Source organism: Lolium perenne, chromosome 6 (genome assembly GCF_019359855.2).
Source record: "Lolium perenne isolate Kyuss_39 chromosome 6, Kyuss_2.0, whole genome shotgun sequence".
In the NCBI taxonomy this organism is placed as follows: Eukaryota; Viridiplantae; Streptophyta; class Magnoliopsida; order Poales; family Poaceae; genus Lolium; species Lolium perenne.
The window spans coordinates 133,817,534-133,832,013 of NC_067249.2; the positions used below are offsets into that span (position 1 = coordinate 133,817,534).

Sequence of the window (14,480 nt, forward strand, 5' to 3'; positions counted from 1 at the left end):
GGGCTTGTTGGTTCTGAAACCTCCGCCTGAGTTGGGGCGATACCTTGGGGCATTGCTGGGCCCACTCTGATTCATCATGCGGCGCTTGCGGTTCTCGCTGGCTTGGTGCAGTTTGCCTTCCATCTGGATGGCGGAGTCAACGAGGGCTTCAAGGTCGGCAAAGGGGATGTTGATCAACACAACCGCATCTCATCATGCAGTCCGTTCAGAACCTTTCCTTCCTCTTCTCAGTAGTGTCGGTCTCATCCGGGGCATACCTGGACAGTGTGAGAAACTTGTCGCGGTATTCTACCACGGACATCCGGCCTTGCTTCAGTTCACGGAATTCATCTCTCATCTTCTTTATCAGACCCGGGGGCACATGGTACTTGCTGAATTTGAGCTGGAAATCAGTCCAAGTCATGAACTGTCCCGCGTTCATGGCACGGGTGCTTGTCCACCAAGCTCTTGCTGGTCCTGCTAAGTAGTGTGTGGCAAACAGCACTTTCTCATTCTCTTCCACTCCAGCTACTTCTAGATTGTTCTCCATAGTTTGGAGCCAATCATCTGCATCCAGTGGTTCCTCAGTCTTGCTGAAAACTGGCGGGTTGGTATTCTGGAAGTTCTTGAGCTTGGATCCTGGATGATCATGGTGACCTTGGTTGTTGTTGACAAGCTGTTGGAGTGCTGCAATGTTGGCTTGCCTTTCAGCTCTTTCTGCTTCTCTATCTTCCAGCATAACTTGCAACATCTGCATCATAGCATCTTGGTTCGCGTTGCGAGTTGGAGGGGCCATCTGAGTATTGAGATTGATCATGAGATAAGGGGGAAATTTTCTATGGCTTGTTTTGTGTTTGAGTTCAAAAGCTTAAAACTTGAAGTCTTTTCATGATGACACAAACATACATTCATTCATAGCAAACAACACACATTACAAGCTAACACACTAAGGGTTTTAAGAACCCTTCTTCTCCAAGCTACGATACATGGGGCGGGATACAACTCACACCTACGATAGTGCATAAGTGAACTACTCCTCCTCCTCATCAACATCGATGGGGGTGTGGTCATCATCCTCGTTGTCCAGGAAGTCGTAGTCTTCCGCGTCGGTGTTGTCATCTTCCTCGGTCGTTGTCGTCACTCGTAGTTGCTTCCTCCCTGAATGTCTTCTCCATCTTCCTCCATTTTCTTCATCTGCTCCTCCCGGGCCTTGACGGTGGCCTCGAGTGCGGCTATCTTCGCGCGGAGGCGGGTGATAGTGGCATCCTTCTTCGCACGCTGTCGCGGAGAGTCCTGCGGTCGTTGGCGAGCATCTTGATGGCGTCTCCTTGCTCGATGATGCGGGCGTGAGTCTGGTTGGCGTACTCACGGGAGTGGTCGAGATCCTGCTGAGTGTGGTACAGCATGAAGTCGAGATGCTCCACATGGTGCTTCAGCTCCGGGTGAGATGTCATGTCCATGGGCTCTCCAGCAGAGTTACGCCTCGCAAGGTGCGAAAAGCGAGGGTGCTTGAGTGCCTCCCCGCTCATCCCGCACAGCGTGCGAGTCCCTCCCGAAGTCCGCGAGCGAGTCCGTCCAGCCGGTTGCTCTCCATGAAGGAGAAGAGGATCCTCTCGTAAGTGGGAGGCTCCATCTTGCCCCTCAAGTCAGCGGTGATGATCCACCGCAGCTCGCCTCCCGGCTGGTTCGCGATCTGCGATCCGTGGAACTCGGGTGCGGGCGACCAAGGTGGTCGGACAGGCGTTGAGGTCGTGCTCAAGATCAAGCTTCCCCCATTCCCAAGCTGGTAAAACTTCGTGTTCACGGGCTCCATCTGAAAGTGAAGTAAAGGATTAAGTTAGAGAAGTGAACAAGTGTGGCAAAATTTTAGTTATATTTCTAAGGAAGAGCATGACTTCTTGTTTTTCCAAAGAGCTCAAGGAGAAGACAAAGATTAAAATTTTCAGAAATACTTCATTTCTTTTTGAAACTCAATTTTTCAGAACGTCCATTTCTAACTAGGGTCTCCTAAGGTCAAACAATGGCTCTGATACCAACTTGTCAACACCCGGATTTTTAAGTCCGGATGCCTATTATGTCATACATCGCAATCCCAGGAAATTGTTGTTGCGAGGCATAATAGTTAAGTATCACAGTCATCATCCATTACAAACCATAATGTCTTACAACTTGGAATCACATGATCCATATTACACGAATAGTTGATCTAATGATCAACGAACAAACACAAGTTCATAGCGGAAGCGTAAGATACAAGGACTCTCTAGTCCACAGGCCAACGCTTGACGTTAGAAGCTCCTAGTTGTGGTAGACATCCTGCTGATCGTCCTCCTCGTACTGCTGCTCGGCTTCATATTCTGGCCATTTGAATAGCCAGGGACAAAGCCGTGAGTACTTTATGTACTCGCAATCTAATACTAATGTAAGTACTAACATCACTATTGAAGGTGTTCTAAGCTCTAAGGTTATTTGCATAAAGCCAATTTTATTTCATAAACACTTTTTGTAAACAACTCCTCATGTGCTAACTAACTCAAGTGGGAACATTAGTGTCATTCCCACAACTCAGTTGTGATTCAAAAATCACCGTTCAAGTTCAAGTTCAAAAATCATCAGTCACGAAGATATAAATTCTGATGACGGAAACAGAATGGCCTTTCCAATTGTCCATATCCGCGGACGCGGCTATTCGAATAGTTCTACACTCTGCAGAGGTCGCACACTTGTGCCACAACATTTGATTACATCCGTCGTGATAAAACCCTGAATAATCGTAACTCAAGACGCGGATCATCAACCGTTAACCTTTCACTTACACACCCTAGTATAGGCACCTCTCCCCATGAGCTTGGCCTCCCGGTGAAAACCAATCGTTAACCCGAATCGCACAGGGCTTGGCCGTACAATTCACCTTCAATTCACATCATTTCTCAACCACGGAGGCAGCCTCAAGCATAACCCCTATGATGTGTGTTCAGAGGGAACCCATACTAAGACACGTAAATTTCCAGCTAAGCCCTACCCATAATCAGGTATTGTGGGGGTACTCAATATTGGAATGGTATCGCATCCAATCAATCATCAGTTTTTAGCCAAAGTCCCCAAGTCAACTTCAGTGTCATATTCACCTTCAAAATCTTTCAATGGAAATGACTAATCATTCCAAGGTTTTCACCATCATTATTTCATCAACACATTGTTCCCATCTAGAGTAGTCAATTTAAATTTAGCACTAGCCACTATGTGTGAGGGGTGCTAAGTATTTGCTTTGCTTCTAGGCTAAGTTTGATACTCTTGTACTAACTCCATACTAATCTAGTAATTCATAACTCAAGAAGTACTTTGATAAAACAAGAGTAAATAAAGCTTGTAAAGTAAAACTGGGAAAATAGGATCATAAGCATAAAGTAAATGGGGTAATGCCTTGCTCATGGTGAGCTTTGCACTTTGCAAGAGTATTATCTTGCCTTGGTTGGGAAACTGGTCACAGTGGTCTTCTTCTTCCTGGAAGTAGACCTCCTCCTCCTCCTGGTACTCCTCGGTACTAGCGTCTAAAATACGAATACGGAGTACACAATCATCACACCAAACTAATCTACTAAACTATGCACAAACATGGTTCACACACCTAAACTAGCATCACATTTGGCTAAAGTTGGTGGATGTGTTTTTCTTAGTATTTAAGAAAAATAATTTCCTCTCATACTAAACTTAAATGTTACTTTGAATTATTTAGAGAAATAATTTCCTCTCATTATCTTATTAAGATTTAATTTCTCTTATGCATAATATGTGACCTAGGTTGACCCAAGTCAACCTCTTCACACTTAGCATTTGGAGAAAAAGATTTAAATGAGGTGAGCACCTCATACCATTTAATTCTAGCATAACAAAGATTTAATATCACCAACAATTCCTATGGGACCTAAATAACCAGAGTCTCCACTTCATTTGGAATTGGTGGTGACAAGATTTAAATGAGGGAAAACTCCCACATAAGATTTCTTAATAGTTTTGGATAATATCTTTGACTAGAAAATAGCCATAAGGCATTTAAATCAACTAAACCATGATCATCCAAAGAAAGCATGGCATATTTTTGTAGAAACAATTAGTATAAGTGAAAAGTGAATTATTGGAGGTGGAATTAACTGAAAAGCATTTATGGTTGATTTTTAAGTATTATTATAAGGCAGAAAAGTCCCTGCCTTGTTTATTTTGTCACTTTAATTCTACAAAGGATCTAGGGTTCTATCCAGTGGCAAGGTGTAGATAATTTCATAAGGTTTCTAAAAATATAAAGTTTGCAAAATTTGGCTGAGTAGATTTGTCACAATTGAATTTCAAAGTTTGCATCAGAATGTATATTTTATCAAATTTCCAAATTTGAATTCAAATAGGTGGGCTTGCGCGGGAAAAGACTTGGGCCGGCCCAGTACTGCGTCCAGCGCAGCGGGCCGCCTGACAGTGTGGGGACCACACGTCAGTGTGTTTTAAACACCGAAACGGTACGGGGGAGGTGGACCGTAGGATTAGAGTTGGATCGGACGATCGAGGATGGCCTTCGTCTCCGGCGAGAGGGGGAACTCACCGCGACGGCGGCAGGGGGTCGGCGAGCTCGTCGGAGCTCCGGCGGTCGAGGGCGAGGTGCACAGCAACGTTGTCGACGACGGTGAAGCAGATGGAAGCAGCGGCGTCTCCAATGGCGACCTCCTGCTCCGGCGGCCTCCGTGTACGGGCGGCGGCGTCGATCTTGCGATTGGCGGTCTCCGGCGGCGTATTTATGAAATTGAGGTGGCAGGGGGAGTTCTGAGGATGTGTGGAGGCGATTGGCGTGCTCAATTTGGGGCGCGGCGTGCTCCTTTTATAGCGGCTCCGAGCCAGGGCGGACGGTCATGGTGACGGTGGCTCTGGCGCGCTCCCGTCGATCAACGGCGTGGGCGAGGGCATGGTCGTGTCTAGGCAGGCTCAGGGAACGTCACGGCGAGCTCCGAACAGCGTTCGGTGGTCAAGCTACGATGGAGTGCGTCACGCGTCCGTGGGGTACAGTGGCGGATGGTCGTGGACGCGGTCGTCGTCCACGGCGTTCCCGCGGCCTCGTGCGCGTGTCCAGGCGATGCAGGGCGCCGTGGTGCGTCTACTGGCGGTGAGCGTGAGGGCGGAGGTGACGCAAGGGCGCGGGGCGTCGTCATGCTCTGGGCGTCCAGGGTCGGCGCCAGGCGCGCTCTGGCGCGGCATGGACGTGTTCTGGGCGCCACTGGGCGCGCGTGTGCTGACGTCTCTGGTGCCTGGCTTCGTCGGGCAGTGGCTGGGCAGCATCAGGGGAGTGAGAGGGAGAGATTTGACACGGTGTGGCACGTTGGAAATGACCAGGGGAGGAGATGGCATGAAGTGGCATGCCATGCCACGGCATGGCATGGTTTGGGTTGTTTAATTCAAACCATGTCCAGTGCAAGTGGTGAGGTTGATGTGGTGAGGTGAGAGGGAGACTCCAGGGTGCAGAGAGAGCAAGGTTGGACCAAGTCCAAGGTAGAAAATGAAGTATGGGCTCAAATTTTTACCCTGCCTGCAATGTGTTCGACAGAATGCCCGCAAGAAACATATTTTTGAATTTTGAAAATCTTTTTGGTGGGTTGAAAACATATAATAGATGGAGCATTTTGGTGGTGGTGGTGGTCAAAATGGAATTGATATGCAAAATCACATTTTGCATATGATCTTGTTTTTGTGAGAAAGTTCCAACTTTGCTTGCTTCCTATTTGAAATTGGTGATGAATTTGGGGTGATGGTTTTGGGCAAAGTTGTAGTGCTTGATGTTGTCTTGGATGAGGTGAAAAGGTTTGACAAAGTTTAGAAGTGGAAAGAAGAAAACCAGGGGCTCAAAGTGAGCATCAGACTAAAAAATGGCTCATGTGACCATAATCACATGTGAGCTCAAAATTGCTTCAAATTTGATTTGAAAAGTGTTTGAGGGTTTCCAAAGTTGTTAATATATGTTTGGTATCCATTTACACCCAATGGTGCAAACCAAAAAGGTCTATAACAAAGATTTGTAAAAATGGCCTAAGCCTTATGGGTGTGTGAAGTTGGGTTTTTATTATTTCTTTTCTATTTTCTTTTTATTTGACTTTGGGTGATCAAGTGATCATTGCTAGGGTTTTAGAGTGAGAGAGAACACATAAGCAAACATCATGGCAAGTGCACACTCAAAATAATTAATAAGGTGATCTATATGCATAAACCTATATGGTGAGAAAAGTTTTTGTTAACCCTGATTTTTGGATTCTTGAACTCTCTCTCTTGTTCATTTTATTGAAACTTGGGATGTTACACTGAGTACGCTCGTACTCATTCTATCTCGTTTGAACCCCCTTCTTAGATCAAGGCACCGAAGGAGAAACTTCCGTGGAACTCGAAGACAAAGGAGTCAACTGCAACAAGATGAAGAATCCAATCAAATGAGTCAATGGAGTCAACTTCTGCATCAGCTATAATGGAAACCTAGACTAGTAATAGAAGGGAACTTTTCCCTAATCATAGCACCTAAGTAGCTAGATTTCTATAGCAAGCCAAGTAGCTCTTAAGCTTGAGTTAGCAACAAGTTAGACTACGAGTTGTTCTTCTGGAGCTTTATTTGAAGTTTTACCTCACTGTAAAATAGGAGGCTGTGTTGATCTTCTGTAAACAGCTCGTGTGTACTTCTATAGACATACCTTGGACTCGCATATGTTTCTGTTGTACCACTCTGAGAGATGTAATATGAGTGGAACGGTGTTTCACTTGTGTTATGTCAACGACTTGTGTACTACACCATGCAGTGGTACGCTGGGTCATCACAGTCCAGGAGCTTTGTCAGGCTCCCGAGACTTGATCACTGACCACACCTCCTCCTCAGAGAACGGCGCATCCAGGTCTGACAAGTCATGTGTCCGCACACCAAGGAAGTCAAGGTCGAGGGAGAAACCACGCTCAGGCGCTGAGCCCAACATCTGCTCATAGAAGTCGTCAACAACTCGAGCCTTATCCTCTTGGTCGGCAACCAAGACCCCGTCGACCCGCAGGTTGGGAATGAAGTTCTTTCAACGCCGATGGTTTGCTTGAAGGTGGAAGAAGCGTGTACAAGCATCACCTTATTTGAGCCACGTGATCCTCGATCCTTGCCTGGCTAGGATGCGCTCCAGGGAAGCCAAGCCCAACAACTTCCGTTTAAGCAACTTCCTCAAACCCCGCTCGCCCGTGGATAGGGGCCTCGTCTCCATCGCCATGTCGAAACGTAAGATAAGCTCATTGGCAATCAAGATTTGCCGTTTAACATTGCCAATGAACTTATCATTCCAGCTCATCAAGGCCTTAGAAGTAGCCGCGAGCTTGGCCGCCAACCTCTTGAAAGGATTGGCGATCACCGGCGTCGAGGCCCAAGCCCCTGCCACCACCTCCATGAAACCGTCGGCCTTCGGCCAAAAAGCCTCGAACCTGAATCTCCACCCAGTCTTGAGCTGGGCTGCTGGGTTGAGAAGGAGGGGGCAGTGGTCCGAAGTGGAAGAGCTCAAGGCTGAGAGAAAGGAGGAGGGGTACTCCGTCTCCCAGTCCACCGTCGAGAAAACCCCGTCGAGGCGCTCCAGCGTAGGCCGCACACGCTCGCTAGACCACGTGTATCTCCGGCCATTAAGATAGAGCTCCTTGAGCTCCAGGTCGGCAAGAATCTTGCGGAAATTTCCCATCATATGCCGGTTGAGGTTGTTGTTGTTCTTATCTGCGTCATCAACGATTAAAATCTCCGGCCACCACCCACGCACCCGGGTGCAAGTCGCGAATGTCCTTCAGTTCCTGCAGGAACTGACATTTGTCCACATCGGCCTGAGGGCCATAAACCCCCGTAAACCACCAGCCAGCCGACCCAGTCACCTCGGCCCTAGCCGTCACCGCATTGGTGGAGATATGCGGGTTAGTGAAGGAGACCGCGGACGATTTCCACGCGAGGAGGATGCCTCCACACGTACCAGCCGCGGGCAGAAAGAAGAAACCGTCGAAATCTCTACCACAACAACGGTCCACCACTGCCCGAGTGACCAGTTGCAGCTTGGTCTCCTGAAAGCAAACCACGCTCGCACCCGAGAGCAAAACTAACTGATAAATGGCATCACAACGGGCAGGGGAGTTAAGCCCTCTTACGTTCCACACCAACAGAGAGAGGTAATCCGACATAATCAAGATTTAGAAAGAGAGATGTCTACAACACCGGAATGTCATACGAACCATGTAGGACAGGGCTACACCACGAGAATATCATCATCGCCGGCAAGCGGCAAGGCCGACGGCACCCAGCCAAAGAGCGCCAGGCAAGCTGAAAGATCCTCAACCGTAAGTGGCTTCTTCTGGAAGTAGTTGAGGTAGGCTTGCAGCGTATCTTCACCAGTGGTCTCGCCCTCCCTGGCGATACCTAGCTGCAGCATCAACGTCTTCTGTTGCACCTTGATCGAAGAGCCAGGAGCAAAGCGCCCCGCCACTCTACTGCTGCGGTGGATCACCGAGGGAGGCTGCCTTTTCTTCCTTGGCTTCCTTGGAGCTGGCCGAGGCAGCAGTGGCTGCAACTTCTTGAGCCTGCATCTCTCGCGGAAAGCCACCAGTCCCATGCCCAAGTCCGTAGAGGCCGAGGAAGCCGGGGCGGTGCAGGCCGGCTGCGAGGGAGTCGGCGTTGCCAGCCGCGCCCCAAGGGGAGTGGGAGGATCCACGTCGAGCGCCCTCCCCACACTATCCGGCTGCGCATCCACGGACAACAGCGACGCACGGCCAGTGCTCATCATCTCCCGGCCCGGCCGCTGCAAGTAAGAGTCCGGGGAGATCTCGATGGTGAACATGGACATCCCCTCTGTGTTCGTCCTGCCGGGAGGACCAACCTCAAAGTCCAGCGGAGTGTCCCACGAGACACTCGAACAACGCGAGCCGGAGGGAGAGTCAGCCTCCGAATCCCCGTCCACATCAGACCAGAGCACGGGGCCAAAACCCTCGCCGAACCCCGCCGGCCCCATTTGGAGCGAAGGAGAGCCCCTAGCACGGGAGGCCTCTGAGAATCTGCCACCGCGCTGGGAGGGGAGCAAACCGGAGCAGGCGGAGAGCCTGGGGACTTGTCCTCATCCACGCTCCTAGAGGAGCTAACCAGCAGAGCCACGACGGCTGCGCCAGCGCCATCAAGCTGAAGAAGAGACGTGCGCACCATCGACGGGTTCTGGTTCACCGCCACAACGGGCCCAGAGCCACTCTCCGCTCGCGGCCACCACCCCAGCGTCCTACAGGCCTCAGAGCATCCACACCAGAACCGGCCCCCGGCCATCTAGAGGGCGGCGAGGAGGCACCAGGTCCGTGGCCACCAGGGGGTGCGCCTGCAGAGCTACCAGCCCCAGCATCACCGTGGTCGCGCCTATCCTCGTCGCGAGGATGGCGACCACCAACAGCTCCCACGTCTTCGATCCTCATCAAGTGGATGGTAGCGTTGAATTCGAGCAGAGCAACTTCCTGTGGCACAAGGACCATGACCGGCAGCAAGAGATCCTCATCTTCCTCGTCAAACTCGAGGGGTTCAGCCAGCCACAACTGCTTGGAGCGAGGCAGCCGTGCCGGGTCGTCCGTCCAAACCGTGACTCTGAAATTCTCCATATCGGCCCGGCTTGCAGTCTCAGTGCCAAGTCTCTCCACCCACGCCGACGAGCCAAAGATGGTATTGGCCGTGGCTAAGCTCCAGGCGATGGCTGGGACGCCCACCACCTCGGCATGGACACGGTAGCTGAACACACGGCGGGTACCTTGAAATTTTCCGTTCCACGGGCTGAAAAGGAGGGAGAAGTCCGCGGCGTCCAGCACGCCAGCCCCAGCATTGAGCACCTCATCGCGCCGATCCCTCGAGTCAAAGACCACCAAGAAGTCGGCCGGCCAGAACCTGTGTGTTAGATTGTCTATATTGTATTTACAGTAGGACTGTATTGTAATTGTAACCAAACCCTAGGCCTCTGGCCTATTATATAAACATCGGAACCCCACGTCATTATATGTGTGAGGCTTCCCCCAAAACCCTACTACATGGTATCAGACTAATCTCGGTCCTACCCTAGCCGCCGCCGCCCCCTTCCCAACCCTAGCCACCGCCGCCGCCCTAGGTCGAGCCGCCGCCACCCCACCTTCCACTGCCATGGAGCTCCCTGCCCTCACCGACGGGACCTCCACCGCCCCTGCGGCCGCTTCGGCCGCCGCCCTCGCACCCGCCGGCGCCCGCGTCACGCAGGCCCCGTCCTCCTCTCCTTCGCCGTCGGGAACTACTCCAAGTGGTGCATCTACATGCGCGCCTCTCTCGGCCGCTCCGGCTACCTCGACCACATCAACGGCACCATCGCCGCCGCCCCCACCACCGCCGACTACACCGTCCTCAACCACCTCCATGCCGCCATCGACGAAGACGTCACAGACATGATCCTTGCGGGGAATCAGACCGCGCGTCAGCTGTGGCTCGCGGCACGCGACCTCTTCACCGCGAACAAAGCGTACAAAGCCATCTACCTTGACAATGACTTTCGCCAGCTTGTGCAGGGATCCCTCTCCATCCACGAGTACTGTCGCCGCCAGAAGCACCTCGCCGATGCGCTCTCCGACAATGACTCTCCCGTGAGCGACCGCGCCCTCGTCCTCAACACCCTGCACGGCCTTGGCCCTCGCTTCGCCTCCGCCGCCACGGTCATCTCCATGACCGACCCTCTACCAACCTTCCTCCGCACCAGGGTGATGCTCCAGATGGAGGAGATGCAGCAGGCCAACGCGACAGCCACCTCCGCAACCACCGCCCTCGTCACCCAGGCCCGCGGCCCCGCCCCTCCATGCCCCGACCCCGGCTGCCGCGGTGAGGGTCCCGCCACTAGCGCGGGCGCCGGGAAGGGCAAGCAGCCGGCCAAGCCGAAGGGCCGCACCGGCGGACGCCAGGGTGCAGGCGCCACCCAGGCCACCCAGACCGCCCGCCCACCTACCCCGGCCGGCCTGTGGGTCTGCTTCTCCCCGGGAGCTGGCCAGTGGCGCGCCCCCTCCTCTGGACAGGGCATCCTGGGCCCTCGCCCCCAGGCCTACACCGCCACCACGCCGTCGACCTCGATGTCCACGTGGGACAACTCGGCTCTCATAGCCGCCCTCAACAACCTCGCGCTTCAGCAAGGTGGTTGGGTCATGGACTCCGACGCGTCCTCTCACATGACCAACGACGATGGTAACCTCACTCGTTCCTTCCCCCTTCGCACTCCTCACTCCGTCACCGTCGGGGATGGCACCACCATCCCTATTGCCTCTTCTGGTTTCACCTCCTTTCGCACACCCTCTGGTCACGTCTTTCGACTCAACCACGTACTCCTAGTACCGCACATTATCCGCAATTTGCTTTCAGTTCGCAAGTTTACCCGCGATAATATGTGTTACATTGAGTTTGATGCCTTTGGTTTCTCTGTGAAGGACCTGAAGACCCGTCGTGTGATTCTTCGTTGCAATAGTGACGGAGATCTCTACACTTTTCCCAGGAGGAGCAGCTTTCGCCGTTCTTCCTCCACCGCTTTGGTCGTCACCGCCACCGCTGAGCTATGGCACCAGCGTCTTGGCCATCCCGGGCATGATGCCATGTCGGCTCTTTAGCGTATAGATTTTATCAAGTGTAATAAATTTAGTTGTACTCGGGTGTGTCATGCATGTCAACTTGGCAAGCACGTCCGTTACCGTTCAGTCAGTCTACAACAACGTCTAGTGCTATATTCGATTTGATACATTGTGATTTGTGGACATCTCCAATTATAAGCACCTCAGGTTTTCGATATTACCTTGTCATTGTCGATGACTATTCTCACTTTTATTGGTCTTTTCCACTTCGCAACAAGTCATGTGCTGCCCGTGCTCTTGAAACCTTTTTCGCCTATGCGCGCACGCAGTTTGGTGTCACTATTCGCTCACTCCAGACAGATAACGGTAAAGAGTTTCTAAACAAGACTGTTGATACTCTCCTCACCACCAACAGCACCGCCCTGCGGCTGTCATGCCCATACACTTCCCAGCAGAACAGTAAAGCCGAGCGCACCATTCGTACCATTAATGATACTATGTGCACCCTCATGTTCCAGGCTCATATCCCAGCTCCTTTCTGGGCCTAGGCTCTGGCCACTGCCACCTACTTGCTTAATCGCCGTCCTAGTACAGCCATAAACTCCCAAGTTCCCTACACATGCCTCAATGGTCATCCTCCCTCATACACTGATCTTCGAGTCTTCGGTTGCCTTTGCTATCCTAACATCGCGTCCACCGCCCCACACAAGCTCAGTGCATGTTCCATGGCATGTGTCTTTCTTGGGTATCCCTCTAACCATCGTGGCTACCGCTGCCTTAACCCTGTCACTGGGAGAATTCTCGTCTCGCGACATGTTGTCTTCGATGAGACGGTTTTTCCTTTTCAGCATGCAACTTCGTCATCCGCGCCTGCGCCTCCTGCGCCGCGCGGACTCGACGACCTCTTCAGCACGCCGTCCGTGCCCCCAATGGGCTGGCATGTCTGACTGTCACCCCTCGCCTACACCGGTCGACACGTCCTCTAAGCTCTCCGCTTCCGACGGCGAGCTCCTTCTCGACGCCACCGACTATAGGAGCATTGTGGGAGGCCTTCAGTACCTCACACTGACGCGCCCCGATATCTCCTACACTGTTCAGCAAGCCTGCCTTCATATGCATGCTCCGCGCACGTCTCACTTGGCTCTCGTGAAACGTGTTCTGCGGTATGTTCGGGGTACGCTGCAGTTTGGCCTACAGCTCCACGCCTCCTCGTCGACCGCCCTTGTGGCCTACTCCGACGCCGACTGGTCCGGCTGTCCGGACACGCGCCGCTCCACCTTCGGTTACTGCGTATACTTCGGTGATAGTCTCATCTCTTGGTCCTCCAAGCGACAGACCACCGTATCCCGTTCCGGTCCTCTGCAGAGGCTGAGTACCGCGCCGTCGCCCACGCCGTCGCCGAGTGTTGTTGGCTCCGCCAGTTGCTCCAGGAACTTCACCGCCCCATGAGATCCGCCACGGTTGTGTACTGTGACAACGTCTCCGCTATCTACATGTCCTCGAATCCGGTGCAACATAAGCGTACCAAGCACATCGAGATAGACATCCACTTCGTCCGCGAGAAGGTGTCCTTGGGAGAGGTCCGTGTTCTACATGTTCCGTCCTCCCACCAGTTCGCGGATGTCATGACGAAGGGATTACCGAGTCAGCTCTTCCTCGACTTCCGGTCCAGTCTCAACGTCCGAGAACCTCCCGCTGGGACTGCGGGAGGGGGGTGTTAGATTGTCTATATTGTATTTACAGTAGGACTATATTGTAATTGTAACCAAACCATAGGCCTCTGGCCTATTATATAAACACTGGAACCCCACGTCATTATACCGTGTGAGGCTTCCCCCCAAAACCCTTCTACACTGTGAACCGAGGCGTGCCCATCCGAGGCGGGGAAGTGCTCAACGATGGCGTCCTGTGCCGCACCGCAGCTCACCGGCCTCCTGGTGCCAGAGACGTAGGCAACCAGGCTCAGCGCAGGGCTTGCTCCGCCTCCTCCACATCCGGCGAGCGGTAGATGATGCAGCGCTCCACCCCTTGACCGGTAGCAGCTCTGTGCTCGCTGGAGATCGCCGCCGCCGAGCCAGCCGCATGCAACGACGAGTCCCAGCTTCGACCTTCCCGGCGTAGCTCCTCCACCGGCCTAAAGGGCATTTCCTTCGGCGAAGAAGAGGCCGGCGGGTCACCACGCGGCCCAAGCCGCTCCCTTGCCGGCGTCAGCCGCTGAGCCAGCACCGGCGGCTGCTGCTCCCGCCGCACCTCCACAGGCGGCGCACCACGGTCACGCACAGATTGTTATCGTTCACGCACAGATCTGGTCATATGATTTATGGACCAGGGGATGGCATTTCATTGCAGTGTCAGAAATAGTGTTCCTCAGCTGCTGCGTTTGTCTCGGTTTCCATCTATAGACGTTCTCCAGCGTAGTGTTAGGCTCTGGATCGAGCTAGAACATGTAAATGGCGTGCTCTCGTTGAAGTATGAAGGAGTAGCCCCTAAGTTTGAGCTCTTGAAATTTTATGCTGTAGACATCAACAGCCAGTCGCTTTCAGAACAACCATCTCTCAAGCCTCAAGGAAATTGTACTCCCAGATCTCTGCTCTAAATCTACATTGGCCTTTGCTTATTGCCCACAGAGAAGCTCAAAGTGCAACGATTTTATCTCTTCAATTGAGAAGGATAAATTCCGAACTAGCTGGACTAACTATCATTGCTAGTTATCTATGATTGCGGGAAGAGCTTGAAGTGGACCTGGGCCAGGTTTGCAGAAATATTGTCCATTATGTTACACTCTGCTATCTTATCATGTGTTTTTTTAAACAGAAGACACAAAGTGCCCAGCTTTAAATTAATAAAGCCCATACGGCTAGGTTTGGTACAAGATGTAGAGG

At 52.3% G+C, this 14,480-nt stretch overlaps 1 protein-coding gene across 1 annotated transcript; it reads left to right on the top strand.

Moving 5' to 3' along the window:
* The first annotated feature begins 10,308 nt into the window (after window positions 1-10,308).
* LOC139832501 (uncharacterized) lies at window positions 10,309-12,146 on the top strand. The gene is made up of 2 exons (XM_071822276.1): window positions 10,309-11,355; window positions 11,928-12,146. Exons 1-2 carry the CDS (start codon window positions 10,309-10,311, stop codon window positions 12,144-12,146), a joined length of 1,266 nt encoding a protein of 421 aa, XP_071678377.1.
* The last annotated feature ends 2,334 nt before the right edge of the window (window positions 12,147-14,480 follow it).

Excerpts from the sequence above, each read along its gene's own strand:
- LOC139832501 (XM_071822276.1), top strand. The coding sequence starts at position 10,309 with ATGCGCGCCTCTCTCGGCCGCTCCGGCTACCTCGACCACATCAACGGC. Across the intron at positions 11,356-11,927 it reads ACGTCTTTCGACTCAACCAC|TTTGGTGTCACTATTCGCTC; the intron begins GTACTCCTAGTA and ends GCGCGCACGCAG.